The 18,361-nt window shown below is 57.5% G+C and overlaps 5 protein-coding genes across 5 annotated transcripts; 3 read left to right on the top strand and 2 right to left on the bottom strand.

Annotated features, from left to right (window-relative positions):
• Positions 1-208: 208 nt before the first annotated feature.
• Positions 209-4,218, top strand: B0H64DRAFT_424385 (uncharacterized protein). The gene is made up of 4 exons (XM_062805646.1): positions 209-1,072; positions 1,148-1,453; positions 1,513-3,254; positions 3,333-4,218. The coding sequence occupies exons 1-4, from the start codon at positions 366-368 to the stop codon at positions 3,737-3,739; spliced, it is 3,162 nt and encodes a 1,053-aa protein (XP_062659256.1). The 5' UTR covers positions 209-365; the 3' UTR covers positions 3,740-4,218.
• Positions 4,219-4,348: 130 nt separating this feature from the next.
• B0H64DRAFT_153128 (uncharacterized protein) lies at positions 4,349-7,086 on the bottom strand. The gene is made up of 3 exons (XM_062798476.1): positions 6,454-7,086; positions 5,795-6,378; positions 4,349-5,746 (listed from the first exon to the last, which is right to left on the bottom strand). The coding sequence occupies exons 1-3, from the start codon at positions 6,652-6,654 to the stop codon at positions 4,462-4,464; spliced, it is 2,070 nt and encodes a 689-aa protein (XP_062659255.1). The 5' UTR covers positions 6,655-7,086; the 3' UTR covers positions 4,349-4,461.
• Positions 7,087-8,525: 1,439 nt separating this feature from the next.
• B0H64DRAFT_153123 (pyridoxal phosphate-dependent transferase) lies at positions 8,526-11,073 on the top strand. The gene is made up of 2 exons (XM_062798475.1): positions 8,526-8,592; positions 8,836-11,073. Exon 2 carries the CDS (start codon positions 8,931-8,933, stop codon positions 10,899-10,901), a length of 1,971 nt encoding a protein of 656 aa, XP_062659254.1. The 5' UTR covers positions 8,526-8,592; positions 8,836-8,930; the 3' UTR covers positions 10,902-11,073.
• Positions 11,074-11,546: 473 nt separating this feature from the next.
• Positions 11,547-13,927, top strand: B0H64DRAFT_153115 (uncharacterized protein). Its single transcript, XM_062798474.1, has 4 exons — positions 11,547-11,757; positions 11,942-12,064; positions 12,124-13,387; positions 13,448-13,927. Exons 2-4 carry the CDS (start codon positions 12,016-12,018, stop codon positions 13,896-13,898), a joined length of 1,764 nt encoding a protein of 587 aa, XP_062659253.1. The 5' UTR covers positions 11,547-11,757; positions 11,942-12,015; the 3' UTR covers positions 13,899-13,927.
• A 960-nt stretch (positions 13,928-14,887) lies between these two features.
• On the bottom strand, positions 14,888-16,772 carry B0H64DRAFT_153080 (uncharacterized protein). The gene is made up of 3 exons (XM_062798473.1): positions 16,315-16,772; positions 16,094-16,255; positions 14,888-16,027 (listed from the first exon to the last, which is right to left on the bottom strand). The coding sequence occupies exons 1-3, from the start codon at positions 16,583-16,585 to the stop codon at positions 14,946-14,948; spliced, it is 1,515 nt and encodes a 504-aa protein (XP_062659252.1). The 5' UTR covers positions 16,586-16,772; the 3' UTR covers positions 14,888-14,945.
• Positions 16,773-18,361: the final 1,589 nt, after the last annotated feature.

Below are 18,361 nucleotides of genomic sequence, written 5' to 3'. Positions count from 1 at the left end.
AATCCACTGGATTGTTCGACCTTCGGGATTGGGGAACTGGGGTTGCCGTTTTGACCAACGGCTCCTGCTGATAGGCTGGATGTTGCCCCACACACCACCTCGTGGGTCGCTGGTGCGCATTTGCCCCACCTGTCCGGCAAGAGCGAGAAGCGTCATCCCGAGATTCAATCTCGGGGCCAAGACCCCTCAACTAGCCCCAAAAACTGGCCCGTTCCCCAGTTTCTTGAGTCTTCACCCACCGCAAACCGCTTCCAGCCGATAAAGCAAGCCCAAAGCTTATGCTCGCAGATCGGGGGTTCTGTTTAACGTGTTGAGCAAGCAACGTTTTGCGCCCATTCGGCCCGGCTCTTTTTTGACTGCCCGCCATGTCACAGTACGGCGCGCCAGCCCTACAACTTTCCTCCGTGTCGCCCATCTCCCCCGTTGCCGCCTCATCGACGTCGTCTACGGGCCCCGCCCGTCCCCCTCCTCCACCTTCCGTGAGGGGCGGTGGAGCCGGAGCCGGACCCGGATCCGTGCCGGGACCCTCCGACGACGCGGCTTCATCGCAATCCGCCCAGCAACTTCAGCAGGCCCAGCACAAACGCGTCTATCAGGCCTGCATTCCCTGTCGCCGCCGCAAGGTTCGATGCGATCTCGGATCTGTCGACGACCCCCACGACCCTCCATGTGTCCGCTGCCGTCGCGAGAGCAAAGAATGTTATTTCAGCGCTACGCGCCGCAAGCGCAAGATTGATGACGACCCGCGAGAGGAATCTGAGGAACAGGATGACTACATCCTTCGCAATGGCCGTAAACAATTGCGCACCGCGGCATCGCCACCACCCGTCTTGGACCGTCGGTTGTACAGCGACGTACCCCTCACGCCGGGGGGAAGTCACGGACGGGCGCAGCCCTTGAGGCGGCCTGGCGACGCGTCAAAAAGCGCGCGCAGCAACAGCACGGCTGGCGAGTTTGGCAATGGCGAGCCTAACACCCCGCTGGAGAACCTGGAGGCTCGGAGCGTCATGCGGAGGGAGGTTTATGGGCCGCACGATGCGCTAGACCTGCTCTATAAGGCAGCTACAGACAAGTGAGTTACACATCCCCGCGCGAATCTCTCAATGCGAGGTGGCCTAGAAGACTGACAAGTTTCTGATTCAATCAGCGCATCGCACAAGCCCGACAACAACCCGGCGCCGCCACATAGTGCCAACCAATCCGGTCCTCATCACATTCGTCACGACGTTGAGCCACCCAGGTCAGCCAACACCAACGCGTCAGGGGGTTATCACAGCCGGCATGTGTCACGCCAAGATGGTCCAACCGCGGAGCAGGCGATAGATCCGGAATTGACGAAGCGAGACCCCTCCAGTGAACCTGGGTACAACGAGGCGATCAAGGCCTGGGGCCGATTCCGCTTCGTGCGTGCTGGTTGGTTCACGGCCCAGGAAGCAATCGACTACATTGACTAGTAAGCTGCTGCTCTGAATGAATCTCTAATAGGTAGGTTTTCAGACTGACGCCGCATAGTTATTACAAATATCTTTCCCCCCTCACTCCCATCTCGCCCCCGACGTTCAACAATCCGGCATCCCACTTAACGCTTCTGACAGAGGAGCCGATCCTTACCGTGACACTTTTGACCATCGCGTCAAGGTACCGTCGCATGCCTGGCACCGGAGGCCACTGCCGTTCGCATGCCATCCACGAGCAGCTATGGATGTACCTCAGGGGCATGATTGAGCGCGTCGTGTGGGGTCAAGAAGCGTTTGGCGGCGGCTTCTGCGGCTCAGGGGCCGAAGATCCCCAGAGCTCTAGCACGGCCCCCTGGAGGGGCTTGCGCAGGGGCAGCTTGAGGACTCTCGGAACCATCGAGTCTCTGATGATCCTGACCGAATGGCACCCGCGGGCACTCCACTTCCCACCGAACGAAGCGACCGACGAGTTGATGCTGCCCTCGTATGACCCGCCCAGCCCTGGCGATATCAATGGCAACCAAAAGTCCTCGACTGGGTTTGGCGGGCGAAGGATCGAGAGCTGGCTAGAGCCCGCCTGGAGGAGCGATCGCATGTGCTGGATGCTGCTGAGCACGGGCATGGGACTAGCTTACGAGCTCGGTGTTTTCGATGATGTTGACGAGCTGCTGGCCGCCGGTGCTATTACTCGGCCTGAGTACGAAGATGAGTCGTATCGACTACGGGCGAACCGCATTAAAAGGCTACTTTTGATCTACCTGAGTCAGCTCGCCGGCCGGCTAGGCTGGACCAACATGGTACCCGAGCGGCTGCGAAAGTCGGATCCGGCCGTGTCGAGGAGGAAACGCCATTCGGTCGAGGGTAACACACCGGGGACGAACCCGTCTTCGTTGTCAAACACCTTCAACTACATACCAGACTTGGAGCTGGACGACCAGATCATCCACTGCTGGGTGGGGATCAGCAACGCCATGCAAGTCGGCAACGAGAGGCTGTTCAGGTCCCGGAAGCACACAACAGAAATCATCCAGACTGGGAAATACATCGAATTGCTCGCAGAGTTCACGCCCATGCTCAAAGATTGGTGGAACCAGTTTGAGCGGTACCGGCTGCCTCCTTACATCAGGCACGTCCTCACCATCGAATATGAATACGTGCGCATCTACATCAACTCGCTCTCCCTGCAGGCGGTGGTCGAGCGGTGCACCAACAACGCCGGCGGGGGTACGGGACCGGGTGGGAGCGTATCGGGTCACTCGGGGCCGCAACTGTCGCCGCAGACGCAAAACTACTACGGAAAGCTGCCGCTCGGCCAGCTAGGCGGCTTCGGTGCTGAGGATCAAGAGTACGTGAGGGAGGTGGTCAGCGGCAGCCGGAACCTGCTCCGGACCGTCGTCGAGGGCCTGCTCCCCGGGGACTACCTCAAGCACGCGCCCGTGCGCACCTACTTCCGCATCATCAGCGGCGCCATGTTCCTGCTCAAGACGTTTGCGCTCGGCGCGCCCAAGTCGGACGTCGAGATGAGCATCCAGCTGATGGACCGCACCGTGAGCGCGCTCCGGAACTGCGTCGTCGACGACGTGCACTTGGGCATCCGCTTCGCCGACATGCTCGAGACCTTGACCAGCCGCCTGCGGAACCGGTTCATCTATGCGCCTCCACCTGCCTTGTCGACGGATGGCAGATCGCCCGGAGCGACGCACGGCGATCTCGCGAATGGGGGTGGCTTGAACGGGCTGTCGCATACAGGGCATCCTAATGAGGTGTGGCTGAAATTGAGGGAAGGGCCTGGTCCTGGTAAGTTCTTTTCTGTTGCGACCACCATATTCACGACTTTTTTCTGCGTTTGAGATCACACTCTAACCCCGTCCACAGACCGCTCCACAACCCCAGCCAACATCTCCGCCACCCCCTGGGACCTCACAGCGGGAACGTTCCCCTACCCCACAGGCTCAACGTCCATGTTCGGCCCGTCAACCCCCGCCGCCACCACAGGGCTCGACAACACCAACACTAGTAACAACAACAACCCCAACCCCAACGTCAACCCTAGTAGCAGCATAGGCGACAACAGCGGCCTGTTCGACAACCCGGACTGGGCCAACCCCAACAACGAGATGTGGTACCTGCCCACGGGCGCGGCCTTCTTCCAGAACATTGATAACAACGCCGTCTCGATGACGGCCGAGGGCGTGAATGTGGGCGGCCTCGACCTGCTCGAGTACATGGCCATGGACCCGATGGACCATCATAACTTTGGCATGGACGGGAACGGGTTCTGATTTTTGTGTTGTTGTTGTTTTTCTTTGCTTCCTGCGGTTTTTGCTTTTTCTTACCCGACGTGCGGGTCGACGGGGGAACCGAAAATATCGGGGAGAAAGGAGGAGGAAAATTGCTTGCTTGCGGGACTATCGTTTTTTGTTCAATGCGCGCGGCTTAACAGTTAATTTTGCTAGCGATGGATTTTAAAAGAAAGGGAAAAGGAGGGCGCGGTTAAAATGTCTTATGTTGAGCAAGAGGTGTTTCGGGTTTATCAGACAGGTTGTCTTCCGGGCTATCAATCGAAATGCGGTGGGTATTAGGAGGATTCGTTGCTGAGCGGCGTGGTGGTTATTAGTTGGTCTTTGGTATCAGTCTACGTTACGATAGCCTTGAGTCTGTCTATCTCAATGCATACTTACGTAGCGTAGCATGCCTAGCTTAGATGCCTGGCGCTGAACTGAAATCAACTAGTGTTACCATCGTGAGATGGGCATTTGAAGAACTGAGGGTGGATGTCAGCGAGCTTTGTTCTGGTGGCTTTACTGCCGCGGAGGAGTTGACGATGATAGTGTTGGTGACTGCTAGGGTAGGTCTTGCGTGTTCCGCGACTAGGGCGGACCATGACAGTGCTGTAAAGCCAATCGTATTATTATCTATTAACCTCTACCAAAGCACCGCCTCTATCACCATGGTAGTTCAGCATCTCTCCCCTCATTGCGCACCCACTCCCCTCCCTACCCTCCTAGTTAAGGAGGGCCTCCTCCGCCCTCCTCGCCCACTCCCGGAACCAATCCAACGCCTCCGGGTTGGCCACACTCGCGTTCGTCCTGACCTGCATCCCCGACAGGATCTGCTTGACAGCAACCTCGATCTTCTTCCCGTTGCCCGTCTTGGGCACGCCTCCCTTCGCCTCTTCAACCACCCCCGGCACGTGGCGCGGGCTCAGCTCGCGCCTGATAACCTCGCCAATCCTCTTCCGCAGCCCGTCATCAAACACCCGACCGCCGGCCATGACTACAAACAAACACACGGTCTCGTCGCGGTCTGCCTCGCGGCGACGCCCGACACAGACGGCATCCTCAACGTCGGCGGAGAAGAAGCGCGTGAGCACGTTGTAGATCTCGGCGCTGCCGAAGCGGACGCCGGCAGGCTTCAGCACGCCGTCACTGCGACCCAGCATCACCAAGCCGCCGGTGTCGGGGTCGATGCGCACAAAGTCGCCATGGTGCCACAGGCCGGGAAACCGCTCGAAGTAGGCGGCACGGTACTTGGCGTCGCCGTCCGCGCCGAAGAAAGTGAGCGGCTGGCAGGGGAAGGGCTTCGTGCAGACCAGGTCGCCCGGCGGGGGCGTGTCGTCGTCGGGAGAGGGGTTGACCGGCTGCGGGGAGTCGGGCGGCGAGGCGGGGTCGACAACGCTGATGGCCATGCCGAGGCCGGCGCACTGGATCTCGCCTGCACGAACGGGGAGGAGAGGGCAAGGCGCGCCAAAGAGGGAGATGATATCCGTGCCACCGGTTATGGAGGTGAGGTTGATGTTGCGGGGAAAGGCGGTGTATACGAAGGTGAATGTGGAGGGAGGGAGAGGGGAGGCGGTCGAGTAGATGGCTTCGAGGGCCGAGAGATCCAAAGAGGGGTCGGTGACCGGACGGATGTTGTTTGCTTCGAGGGCGGTGAGGTAGGCGGCGGAGGTGCCAAAGTGGGTTACGCGGAGGGAGGAAAGGAGGCGGGGGATGGAGTAGTAGCCATGTGGTTTGAACGGGGAGCCGGCGTACAGGACGAGGGAGGAGCCGCAGGCGAGAGCAGAGACGCTCCAGTGATGCATCATCCATGAAGTTGTGGTGTAGTAAAGCATGCGGGAAGCCGGGGAGAGAGAGCAGTGCAGGAAATGCTCCTTCTTGTGCTGAAGTAGAGTGCCGGCTGCGGTATGAACGATGGCCTTCGGGAGGCCGGTCGTACCGCTGGAGTAGAGGACGTAGAGGGGATGGGAAGAGGGGAGCTGAGCGAAATCTAGTGGCGAGTTTGGTGGTCTGGGACAGTTAGGAGGGGCAATCATCATTACGGTAACGGGGACTTACGAGTCGAGGAAAACATTGAACTCCTCGGCGTGAACCCCCTTTTCCCGGATTGCGTCAAGCCCAGCGTCGACGTTCTCGAGCGCCTTGATGACAACAACCTGCTCGAGACCATGCTTCTTCAATTCCTCGACAACGTCGAGGGTCTTCGCCTTGCCGGACCACTCCTTACCGTTGTATAGCGTGGCATTGTCGGTAAAGAGCACCTGTGGTCGGATTTGGGTGAGGCGGTCCAGCACTGCGCTCACACCATTGTCCGGGCTAATACCCGTCCAAATAGCACCGACGGTGGCAGCACTCAGCAAAGCAACCAAGGCTTGCACATGGTTGGCGACGAAGCCGGCGACAACACTATTCTCCTTGACACCGATAGAGCGGAGAGCATTGGAGCAGCGGCGGACTTGGTCCCTCAGCTCGGCCCAGGAGGTTTCAACGAGGTGGCTCTCGTCTTCGGTGGCCGTGATGACGGCTGTGACCGACTCATCAATCTCAACTTTGGCAGGGAAGAGAAGGTTCTCTGCAAAGTTGAGGCGGGCGCCAGCAAAGAAATCGGGCCTGGGAAACATGGGGGCCTCGGAAGGCAAAACCTGGAAAATGTTTAGGGGCCTGCCTCTTCTCCGAATGGAAAGGGGGCTAGTTGTATTCACGACAACCGCACGCACCTGATCATAAGTTTTAGAGGCCTTGATGCCGGCAAAGTGCCAAACGTCGCCCCAGAAATCTGCTACATTGTCGACGGACCACTTGTACAGTTGTGGGTAGTCTTTGAGATCCAGGTTGTACTTGGAGTTCACGTACTCCAGAAACCTCCACATCTGGGTACCCTCGGGGCGTTCATGTCTCCAGAGCTCGGCGGCCGTCATCTTGCCGCAGTTGCGAGTGAATGCAGTGCGACTATTATATTGAAGGCGTGTGTGCGTGTGTGGAGGAACAGGTGGATTTGCCGCGAGGTGACTTTTTTTTTTCTTTTCGAGATAAACAGAAGGAGATCTCGAGGTTGTTGGGTTTCTCTGAGTGGAAATGGAAGGTACGAAGTACTACTTGCCCGTCGTCTGTCACTCTTGCCCGAGGTTCCTGCCCAATTCGGGCCCTGACTTCCCCAAGCAACTTCCGACGGGAACGGTCGGAATTGACCTGACCCGCTGAAGGGAGAAGCCGCAGGCTCTGAAGACCCGAATCTGCCCAAAGCCGACAATGGCCACATCCTGGAAGCCGCATTATCCCTTCCATCGCTTTCCGCCAACATGCAGGTACCGGCCGGGCTGGCCCGCTGGATTTTCACAGACGACCCACATCCGTTTTTTCCATGATCATCGAGGTGGTTTGATACCTATCAGCCATTCCATCGACGTGCCGTAAATGTCGACGTCTTTCTGCGCGGGCGCTTGCAAGCGCTGTGCAGAGAGAATACTATGTAATCATTGGAATGAAGGGAACATTCAATGTGGATCGTCATACTGCACGGCCGTCTCGGCGTTGCGAGCAACAGACGGATCGCCGAGACTCCCGTCCATCGGCCGGCGATATGAACCGTTACGTGCCGTTCTCTCGCCCGGGGATACCGCGCTCGCTTATATTTATATCTGCGGATGCGACACTCGGCCCCGAGTCCCGAAATCACTCCCGTTGCCGGGCCTGCCGAGTTGATTCACAGGGAGCCTGGCTTGGTGGCGCGATCCCCTGCGATTTCTCAGCGCCCACTGTGTGTACCCACAAGAAGAAAGAAGCATGCACATACAAGTTTGGTACACTAATATTTCGGAACCGGCACAATACTGTGCACAATGTTTGGAAGCTGGCTTGCACGGCGCTCTCATACCTGACTGCCCATCGGATCATTGGCGGGATTGATGGCTCAAGTTGACGGTTTCCGTCCCAGTTTTCCTTTCCGCTCATTGTCAAAACTAACCGTTTGCTAGCATTGACCTTGAAACGGTCAGCTCATTTCCCTGGATCCCACTGCCCACAACGAAACCGAAAGTCGCGAATGGACCCCTTCGCCCATAACTACTTGGCACGCCTTCGCTGGGTTGGGTTGATGGGCGTTAAGTTGCCGGAAACGTTTTCCATGCCGCGGGTAGGTTGGGTATGGACAACCCATTGCAGACCTGATAAATTGAGACTCCCAAAATACTTTCAGTCGATGATTTTATCACCCCGCAAACTTGGGAGGGGCGATTACCCCTTGTCTTCATCGTGATGATCGATCCGGGCGAGCCAGGGACAGTCACAGCCGGACCCGTCGGCATCGGCGAGGATGAGAAACCCGTCACCTCAGGGGGTTGACGGAAGGCACTGGGCAGGGCAGCAGGGCTGCTTTCAAATTGCGATGGTGGGTTTTCCGCCAAGCGGTGCCCCACAACTCCGTCCCTGGCGCCCCGATTCGTCAATCTCGTCACTCAGGCCAAGTCCGTTTCCCTGAAATCCTCTGCATGTCCACCTTCGCGCTCGCCCTGTCCCTTTCCGGTGAACTTGATCTCTTGTTCTTGCAGCTTGACAACCCCCACTGAAGACAAGAGCCCCCTTCGCAAATTCGTCCAGAACCCAGGGCGACGGCGACCTCGGCCGTGAGGTCCTTCTTCCTTCCTTTTCTCCCCGCCGAGATCCCGTCGACAGCTGCCCCGGCAAGCACTCGTCCGACCTATCTCATCGCCCCTTTGCGGCTTTCGACGCAGCTTCCCATTCGCTAGGTGGAGGAGCTTTCGGCTGCACCGGCACGTCATTCTCACCTCGCTACACCGACGACATCAGCTCAACGCCTACACGTTCAACTCTGCAACCGACTCGGCGAGCTTCTTAATGTGAGTTGTAATCTGTTTGGATTTACCATGGACCGACCCCAGGCGCTGCAGTTTGCGATCTGGACTGGGCGGCCGCGTGTTTATTGGGGCTGTAAAAGGGGTTCCCAGCCCCCAACTATCCCCGACCGACGCCCGGAATCACACCGCTTGGGAGTCAACCTTGGACCCAGAGTTGCGGCCAATTGCCGCGTCACCTTTTAGGAGGCTCCAGAAGACCCCCTGCTAACGACCAGCTTTCCCTAGTATCCATTGGCGCAACCCATCTTCAATCGCGCTTGCGATCAGCGTCGAGGCCCCGTCAGCTGTACTGTTCAGGAGCGCCGCACGCGCCGATAGCGATGCCTCGGAAGCTCTCGAATCCCTTCTCAACGTCCAGCATGCCATCGTCTGAGAAGGCAGGCGAGCGACGACCTTCTCAGTCGAAAGGAAACCGCCTCGCCGGCTTCTTCTCGTCCAAAGCAAAAGAGCAAACCCTGCACCACCAGGTGGCATCGCCCAGGATGTCATCTCCCAGCCCCCTCCCGACCATCTCATTGTCGGCCGCGCACGGAGCCGAGCTCAACACGGACGAGACCCCCACCACCCTTTTCGAGCCCCCTTCTGCCGACGAGGCTAAGAAGCAGGAGCGCCGTGATGCCCAATTCGGACCCCTCCTCGACCAAAGCCATCTGTACATCAGCGCCCATCAAGGCAAACCCCTCGAGACGCCCATCGAAGACGAGCCGCCCTACTACTTTGTCCTCACCACATATATTAGCTACTTGCTCCTTATTTTCTTCGGCCACGCGCGAGACTTTTTCGGCAAGCGATTTGGAGACAAGAAACATTACCAGAGCCTTAAGGTTTTCAATGGCTATGCTCCGCTCAACGATGATTTTGACAACTTCTACGTCAGGAGGTTGAAGCTCCGCCTTGACGACTGCTTCGCCCGGCCTACCACCGGCGTACCTGGCCGCTACATCACCCTCATTGACCGCAAATCGGACGATTTCAACCGTACTTACAAGTACACGGGCACCTACACACAAACCCTGAACGTGAGCTCGTACAACTACCTGGGTTTCGCCAACTCGGAAGGTCCCTGCGCCGACGCCGTTGAGGAGTGCGTCCGCAAGAGTGGTCTCAGCTTCGCTAGCCCGCGTGCCGATTCCGGTACGTCGGAACTGGCTCTGGAGGTCGAGCGCGAGGTTGCCGATTTTGTCGGCAAGCCCGCCGCCATGGTATTTTCGATGGGTTTTGTGACCAACGCGGGCTCGTTCCCAGCGCTCGTCTCCAAGGGCTGCCTCATTCTTTCCGACGAACTCAACCACGCCTCGATCCGCATTGGTGCGCGTATGTCCGGTGCGGTTATCCGGTCGTTCAGCCACAACGATATGGAGGATTTGGAGCGGAAGCTGCGTGAGGCCATCTCTCAGGGCCAGCCGCGCACCCACCGGCCGTGGAAGAAGATATTGGTCGCCGTCGAGGGCCTTTACTCGATGGAGGGCACCATGGTCGATCTTCCCGGAGTCTTGGCCTTGAAGAAGAAGTACAAGTTTTTCTTGTATGTGGATGAGGCTCACAGCATTGGAGCGCTAGGGCCTAAGGGCCGCGGCGTTTGCGACTACTTTGGTATTGACCCAGCTGAGGTCGACATTCTTATGGGAACTCTGACCAAGTCGTTTGGTGCCAACGGTGGCTACATTGCCGGTGAGAAGAACATCATTGACGGGCTCCGGATTGCCAACGCGGCCAGCCTACTTGGCGAGTCGGCGACTCCCCCGGTCCTGATGCAGATTCTTACCTCGCTCCGGCTCATCACCGGCGAGATCGCACCCGGTCAGGGCGAGGAGCGCCTGCAACGCCTCGCCTTCAACTCGCGGTACCTGCGCCTCGGACTCAAGCGACTCGGCTTCATCACGTACGGCCACGACGACTCACCCATCATCCCCATCGTTCTCTACCACCCGGGCAAGATGTCGGCCTTCAGCCACGAAATGCTCAAGCGCAAGATCTCGGTCGTTGTCGTCGGCTACCCGGCCACGCCGCTCATCAGCTCGCGAGCCCGCTTCTGTATCTCGTCGGCTCACAACAAGGAAGACATGGACCGTATCCTTGCCGCCTGCGACGAGGTTGGTGATATCCTGCAGCTCAAGTACTCCACCGGCATTGCCGGCGGCCAGGAGCCGCTCCCCGACGGTGTCACGCCCGAAATGGAGAACGAGTGGCGCAAGGCGAACGGTCTCGAAGGCGTCGTCAAAGCGCCTCGGTGGAAGCTGGACCACGTCATTGAGCGCGGTGTGCAGGATGCGAAGGAGCAGCTTCGATAAAGAGCGAGCGGTTTCGTATCGGTTGGTGTATATAAATCAAATAAGGGGCTTCTTGAACGGAACGGGGCGGGTGGGAAACTCGCTTTGTATAACGCTGTCGTCAAGGTCTCTTGTGTGTTGGTCCTGCTACTGATGAGAGACCCGGCGGTGATGAGTGGACGTCGCCACGGTGGTAATGTCTATAATCTGAAGGGGGTTGTGGTTGTCGGGTCTTGTCTTGGGAGGGGGCGGTACCAAACATCTCGTTCTGGCCGGAGCAGGAAGTCGCACACACGTAATGTACTTTTCCGCCACATACTTTTTTTCATGTGGGGGTTTGGAGTTGGGGTGGACGGTCAGTGGCGTCAGGAGGGCAACAGCCGGTGGTTGAGGACTTGGGTGATGAATGGATCACAATAATGAGAGATACTTATGGGAATAGAATACTGTACCTTGTGGAGCTTGTGTGACACTACATATTGGTGTGCCACTCTTTTCTTCTGCATGCAGCGGCAACAATGATGCTAACTAAAACAGCTTTCATCTGATGTTTAAGAGTGTGCATCATGGTAGTCACGTGCCACCGCGTTCTGTTCCGCGCGCCGTTTGTAGAAACTCATCGTACAGATTACTTTCCGTGTAACTCAATCTGTTTGTTCTCGTTCTTGGCCACTGTGCATCCGTCGTTTTCCATCATCCACATTCTCTCCCAACCACAACCAACTCTGGATATCCCACCAACAGGCTTATCCCCTTTTGTTTTTATAGCACGACAACCCTTTTACACGGCATTCGCACTCTCCCTCTCAGCATCTTACCTCCTTCTATTGAAGTTCGACCTTTTAAGAGTACCTCGTCGCTGTCCAAATTCGGGTAAGTGCATCCGTTTGCAGAACACGAATACCTGCTTGCTCCAACCCATACCACCACTGCACATTAGATGCACGGTCGTTTGGGTTTTGGAAGATGGGGAATAGCGCATTGAAAAGGACTCGATGCGACAATATTTACCATCAAACTCTAACGCATGAGGAGCTCTCGGCTGACATGATATCGTTTAGCCCGCCGACCTACAACAGTGACGACGGGTCCGGCTGGTTTTGCCTCTTCCTCCTGTTGATGTTAAGTTGACAGGATGGTGAGGCCTAGGAAAAAGAAACAGCAGACACTGGAGGCGACGCTTGGTGAGATTATTCCCCATGACCTGTATTTCGTATCAAGAAGCATGCTAATGCGCCTCCAGGCCGCCCGCGGGTAAAAACCATCATTCGGCCCCGTGGGAAGAGAAAGGACAAGGCTGCCTCGGGAACTTCGGTATTGAGTTCGCCACCCAGGAATGCGGCTCCCTTGGACAGTTCACCGCCGGCACCTCCGTCGTCGTTTATGCACTCGTCCCAGGTACCTGGGAGTACGAGGAAAAAGACAGTCGCATTCGAGGATTCCTCTTCGGAAGAGGCGAGAGAGGATGAGCAGGAGCGGGTATTTCCCGTGAGGGGGACGCGACGGGGCAAGGGACGTCCAGTTGCCGGGCCCGGGTGGGAGTCGGATTCGGAGTCGGAGTCCAGCATCCTATCATCGGGAAAGGGCGAAAAAGCTCGGGAGGAGAGTGATGACCAGGAAGACGACGACGACGAACCCCTGGCCACTCCCATAGCTAGGCGTAAGAGACATTTGGCCCCCAGCGAGAGTGATGAGGACGAGCAGCCCCTCGTCTCCCCACCTATCAAGCGGCGCCGCCTCATTCGGAGAAAAAATACAATCTCCAGCCAGGAAGACAAAGAGGACGAAGACGAAGAAGAACCGCCTGCGCCATCTTCAGTTAAAACTGGCCGCGCGAGACGGAAGCCGCTCACACTAAAAGAGAAAGCTCGAGAGCTACTCCGCCGGAAGCGTGCCGGCGAAGTGATCAACGAGGACGAGAATTCGTCGTCTTCGGACGAGGAGGAGCCCGTAAAGGCTATGTACGACAGCGATCCAGATCATCTCGTGCTTGATGAGTTCGAGGACGACGAAGAGGGTATCAATGAGCCTGTATTGGAGGACTCCGCCACGGAGAGAAGGAAGAGCAAGAAGGGCAAGAAGAAGCAAAAGCGGAACGTGGTCGATGGCGATGACGGGTCGGAGAGTTTGGACGATTTCGTCATCGACGACGACGACGCTCCCCTTGGTGTACCTGATGAGGCCTATCAGGACATGCCCCTGGAGTTCACAAGGCACTCACAAAAGTCGCTGAAGGAATATTTCCGGGATGCCATAGAGTGGCTTGTGCAGTTCATGGTCAATCCTGAGTTCCCCAAGGAACATGCGGTATACCACATGGCGTGGAAGAAGCTGGATGATGAAGTCCAAGGTCTCGCCACCTCCAAGTTTGCCTCTGCTGCTTGGAAAAAAGAGTTTATCATGGCGCTCCGGGCTCGACCATACTTCAACAACGTGGAGCTTTCCAAGGGCGATATGGCCGAGGTTCAACACTGCGGCGCCTGCGGCAGGACAGGCCATCCCGCCAAGTAAGTGACTGGAATCATCTTTAGGACCGGGAAAAAACTCAACTAACTTCGTCACCTCAGATACTTGATGACCTTCACCGGTGCCCCCTACTACAAAAACATCACGAACCTCGAACGCTTCCTCCAGCCCGTCGATATGGACAGCGAGTCCGACTCCGGCTCGGGCTCCAACGCCCATGACGATGATGAGAACGGCAATTCAATCCCTAAGGAGGACACAGAATGGTTTGTTGGCGCGGTCTGCAACAGCAACGCCGAAACAACACATGATCTCATGCACTGGAAGAAGGGCCTCCTCGTCTTTGTGGATACCCGCCTTCACATCGAAGGTTACATGGATTCCGCCAAGGTGGTCGAGCGGGAGCGCATGGATCCTCAGGAGAGGAACGACCTCGTGGACAAGATCATGAATCATTGGGAGAAAAATGGCATGGTGAAAGCACTTTACCAGGAGTTTAAGGGAACTATTGAGAAGGCGAGGAATAAGCCCACTAGTGGGAGATATCGGTGAGACGGGCGCCTAAAAGCCGGGGTCGTTGGGTTGCTCAAACGGGTTGACATTGTCTAAGTCATGGACAGTCAACCACCTGGCAACGCTTCGAATCCAAGGGCAAAGAAGGGCCGCAAGTATCATTGGAGTAATAATGCTTGGAGGGACTGGGAAGAATGGCGTACACAGGGCAAGAGCGGTGTTTTTGCAGGGTTACGCTACACCATAGCAGTCGTGGTTTGGGGTGTTTGGGGTGGTCCATTCTGGCGTTTATGGAACACGGATAGGGAAGCTTAGCTGTAAAGGTACTCTGTACAAAGTAGTGTATACCAAGAATATCTTTCCCCGCCCCTCTTCAGTTAGTGGGCAACACAAAGCGGAAGTCTTTGAACCCCTAGGGAAATGCTTGTCCATAACGGCCCCCCAACGTGACACGGCTCATTTGCAGCACGTTGACATGCGCCTCGATGACTTCACACAACCATGCACGCGAGAAAGGTGAGATATGGACAAGAAAAGCAACGAAAGGGGAACGCTTGCCCAGGCAATGTGGGCAACCAAATGCATATAGACGACGAAAGACACAACACCAGGCCACCCTGCAAACGAACACTACCAGACTACCGAACGAGAATGCCCCCTTTTGTTTTTTTTTTGGCTTCCAAACCCCTTCCTTACTCTCCAAAAACCTACACTCCACCCTATATCCCATCGCAAAATGCCCAACAAACCCGACACCCATCTACCTCTCCCCCGTTCTCGCTCACTTCTCTCTCGAATGATAAAAAGATCCCTCCCCCCTACAGACGATCCAACTTTCCCCCCAACACCCAAACAGACAAACCTTCCTTCACACATCCCAGAAGCAAAAGTCATACACACACACAAAACCCGACCCCATCCCAGCCCCATCTTCTTCTTCTTCTTCTTCTTCTTCTCCCCCCCGCTCAGTCTCAGGACCCCTTCCTTGCCAGTCCCGAGTCAACCCCTCCCCCCCCCACCCCGCACTCCTCCGTCCACCCCACACGCGCGAGTCAGAACGGCCGCAGGAGTCCACCCAAACCCCCCCTAAATGATGCCTCCCGGCGGGTCATAGCCGACGCCGGCACCGGCGCCCCTCGCGGCGGCGGCGGCGGCGGCCGAGGCCGAGGTGCTCCCGGGCCCCATGAGCCCGGCGCTGCCGGGCGGCGCGTCCGGGTTGGCGCCGTCGGCGGAGGCGTTGTTGGTCTTGCGCAGCATGAACATGGGCTTCTTCCCTTCCTTGTCCAGCTGCTTGAAGAGGATGAGGGGCTTCTCGTCGAGGGCCAGGCAGCGCTCCTGGTCGCCGTAGACGATGTAGAGGGCGTACTGGTCCCAGGGGGCGTTGATCTGGTATTTTTTGAGCGCGGCGGGCAGGACCTTGTAGCAGGGGTCGTCCATGCTGACGCGGAAGGACTTGAAGATTTCGACCGAGGCGTTGCTTGCGGCGCCGGGCGTTTCTGGCGCGGGCGTCTGCATCCTGCGCGGGGCCGTGTTCTTTGCTTGGTTGTACGAGTCTTCTGGTGCGAAGGTGGAACGGGATGAGGGCGTCGGTTGGTCGCCGCCGGCACGGTAGGAGCGCGCGCCGAGGGTGGTGCCGGATAGCATGCCTGTAGGTGGCGAGGTCGGGGAGGGCATATTGGGAGAGGGGTAGGATGGTGATGGGGCGCTTCCTCCGGACCCATTCATGGCGGCGAGGTGTGACGACGAGAGGACGGCTCTTTCGGCGGCGCTGGACGGGTCGAGGGTTTGTTCGACTATCGACCGATCGTGGTTTGTTTGTAGGTGCGTCGGGGACGTGGCTTTGGGAGTTGTTCCAAGCATGATCTTCTTGGTCGAGTACTGGCGCTTCAGTCCCGCGGCGGACTGGCTGGTTGATGGTGTCGGCGCCGGGGGCGACAAAGTGCTCTCGTAAGCCGGGCCATTGCTCAGGTTGGGTAGAGGCTGCTGGGCATCTTTTACCATGCGCACTGCTGGGAGCACATCTTCCCGTAACCTCCTGTAATCGTCCATTAACCTGCGGATGTCCTGCTCAACTAATGATATTCGCTCATCCCGAAGGCGAAGTTGCTCCACGAGGAGCTTAATGTCTTTTAGCGTGGCATACGACGATTGGGCTTGCGTCTCGGCCGCTGCGAATCCCGTGGGTTAGAACATGGCATATTTGACGGATATGGGCGTATTGGAACAAGGCCTACTTAGCGGCATATAGTGGTCGGATTCGATGGGAACATCTTGGGCCTTCTTGACATCAAACACCGACTTAAGGATGGTTAGTCTGTGGCCCACACTGTTGAGTCCCATAGCCTTGAGGTCTTCATGTTGGAGGGCGATGAGGGCCTCGCCAACAATCTCATTTTCTATAGCAAGCTGTGTCAGCAGTTGGCAGCCCGCCGGAGCCTGGGCAGGGTCTGCTTACCGAGAAAGATGTCTGCGTATTGTTGCAGGCCTATGCTGGCGACGAAGTCGGCGCACTCGTCGGCGGTCCACTCGGATATGATGGTCTCGGGTAGCCTGTCGGCACTCGAGCGGTAGCCGTAGGTAGTGGGTGTGTGCTCGGCTGATGGGGGGTCCGAGTCGATGGGCGAGGTCTCGAGGTCGGTAGCGATGGGCGAGCTGCCATGCATGTCTCTCTCGTACTCGTCGTCGGCATCCGACTCGGCGTAGGCGGTCCCCGAGTCGAAGTTCATGACTGGGTAGATTGGGGCCCTCACGGCCTGGGCTGCAGCGAGGGCCAGGGTGACGGTTTGATATCGCTCCGAAAGACGACTAACGGGGAAGAAAGCAGGAAGCGCGAGGGCGTTCCTGTTTGAGATGGCAAGCCGGACGAAGCAGCGAGGGCGTCAAGCAAGGCGGGGTTGAGCGAAGCGTCAGCGTCGACAAGGGAGGAGCGACGGTTTGGGATCGGCGCTTGTGGGATGCGGGTGGTAGCCGATCGATCGGGTGCGGAGGGGGGAGGAGCGGCAGCAACGGGTTCTCACAGGAGGGTTCGGCCCCTCAATAGAGAAACGGAGAGCGGCGACGGTTTATTGTGGCGGCGGGACGGAGGTAGTTACCGGGCGGGTTACGGGATTTGGAGTCGGCGGTCGAGTCGGCGGTCGAGGGCAAGAACGGTAAAGGAGAGAGCGAGAGCGGGCCTAACGGGATTTGCTTCTTTGGTCGTCGATGCGGGCGGAGAGGTTGTTGATTGCGGGCTCGGGTAGCCGCTCGCTTGGTCGCTTGGAAGTGGTGCCCCTTCCCAACCCGTCCTAGCGTCAAATTTGCCCTGCCGGCTTACCGGACCCCTGTGGGCCCTAACCAGGGTGACCCTTTCCAAAGCAGTGACAGGACCTGATTCAACTGATGTGAACAAGGACCAACCCGCGCCTGGAAGTCCCGAGTCCGAACGAGTCTTTTCGAGTCCCGTCTCTTTCAACTTTTCGGCGCAACCCACGTCAAATCTGCCGAGTCCCCTCCGTGGGGTGCATACAGTACTTCGTACGTGTACATAAGCAGGAGTGTACTTGTATTGTATGTTGACCATTCAGTTCAATGCTCAAGGTCACAGTTGGTTACAATATTACAACTAGTTCCCGCCGTAAATACCAACGCGACGATTTGCGTCATGCGCATCAGACAGCGGCTGCATCTGTTTTTCTTTCACATGGTTCGAGGTCTCACGAGGCAGACTCCGGCTTCCAACTGCACCTCGACGATCCGGCCGCCGTCTGAGAGGATCGTCAGCTGTCCTCGTGCTTCTGATTTCATTATTGGCGGACCTTTTGTCGATAAAGCTCCCGAACCACACCCTAATAAACTCGGTTCTCGCTGCACAACCCCGCTCAATATTCCGACGCACGCTTTCCATCTGCTCTGCTGCGTGTATGCATGCGTACGTTACGTCCATACACAACCTGTCCCAATATAGACCCTACGTTGGGTGCCTCTTCCTCATGATCCCACCCGGGCGGTTTGGCCATATTCCGTCTGAACATACCCAGCAACCCAGCAACGAGTTGAATCCTCTTTTTTGTGAATCCCCCTCGCCCTGCATGCCACACACAGCCCCAGCCCGTGTTACGCCCCCTGCGATCCAATGACAGCCACAAGATGCCCGATTCATCCCTTCACCCTTCCCGCCGACAAAACCCATGCACCCTATCCCCTTCCGTTGTCCCTCCCCAGCAGCAGGGGGACACGCGGCCCCGGGCAAGCCAGGCTGTCCCAGGCCAAACCCTCGAGCACAGCCAAGTTGAAACCACCGGATTTCTGGGCCGCCCTGGCAAGCTCCCACCGCCGGGCCACCCCGCGTTTCACTTCGTGGCCGGTCCGGTCTCTCTCCCGCATCACTTACATACATACTAGCTCCGCCAGCTGGGGTAGGTGCCTGTTCTCGCCGCGGAGACCTATGAGAAGGCGGTCTCCTGCTGGTGAGGTGGGGGAGACGAGACATTCTAGAATGATTCCTTTGGCCGATGCGACGCCAG

Source organism: Chaetomium fimeti (genome assembly GCF_033439085.1).
Source record: "Chaetomium fimeti strain CBS 168.71 chromosome Unknown B0H64scaffold_4, whole genome shotgun sequence".
NCBI classification, from domain to species: Eukaryota; Fungi; Ascomycota; class Sordariomycetes; order Sordariales; family Chaetomiaceae; genus Chaetomium; species Chaetomium fimeti.
Note: the sequence above shows the minus strand (reverse complement) of the source record. Positions and strands in the feature narration are given on the sequence as shown.

Bases quoted from the DNA above. Each gene is read 5' to 3' on its own strand.
- B0H64DRAFT_153080 (XM_062798473.1), bottom strand. From the start codon at position 16,585: ATGAACTTCGACTCGGGGACCGCCTACGCCGAGTCGGATGCCGACGAC. The intron at 16,256-16,314 runs GTAAGCAGACCC...AGCTTGCTATAG, and splicing joins ATACGCAGACATCTTTCTCG to AAAATGAGATTGTTGGCGAG. The intron at 16,028-16,093 runs GTAGGCCTTGTT...CGGGATTCGCAG, and splicing joins CGACCACTATATGCCGCTAA to CGGCCGAGACGCAAGCCCAA.
- B0H64DRAFT_153123 (XM_062798475.1), top strand. From the start codon at position 8,931: ATGCCTCGGAAGCTCTCGAATCCCTTCTCAACGTCCAGCATGCCATCG.
- B0H64DRAFT_153128 (XM_062798476.1), bottom strand. From the start codon at position 6,654: ATGACGGCCGCCGAGCTCTGGAGACATGAACGCCCCGAGGGTACCCAG. The intron at 6,379-6,453 runs GTGCGTGCGGTT...AACATTTTCCAG, and splicing joins CCTCTAAAACTTATGATCAG to GTTTTGCCTTCCGAGGCCCC. The intron at 5,747-5,794 runs GTAAGTCCCCGT...TAACTGTCCCAG, and splicing joins TTCAATGTTTTCCTCGACTC to ACCACCAAACTCGCCACTAG.
- B0H64DRAFT_153115 (XM_062798474.1), top strand. From the start codon at position 12,016: ATGGTGAGGCCTAGGAAAAAGAAACAGCAGACACTGGAGGCGACGCTT. The intron at 12,065-12,123 runs GTGAGATTATTC...ATGCGCCTCCAG, and splicing joins GACACTGGAGGCGACGCTTG to GCCGCCCGCGGGTAAAAACC. The intron at 13,388-13,447 runs GTAAGTGACTGG...TCGTCACCTCAG, and splicing joins AGGACAGGCCATCCCGCCAA to ATACTTGATGACCTTCACCG.
- B0H64DRAFT_424385 (XM_062805646.1), top strand. From the start codon at position 366: ATGTCACAGTACGGCGCGCCAGCCCTACAACTTTCCTCCGTGTCGCCC. The intron at 1,454-1,512 runs GTAAGCTGCTGC...GACGCCGCATAG, and splicing joins GCAATCGACTACATTGACTA to TTATTACAAATATCTTTCCC. The intron at 3,255-3,332 runs GTAAGTTCTTTT...CCCCGTCCACAG, and splicing joins GAGGGAAGGGCCTGGTCCTG to ACCGCTCCACAACCCCAGCC.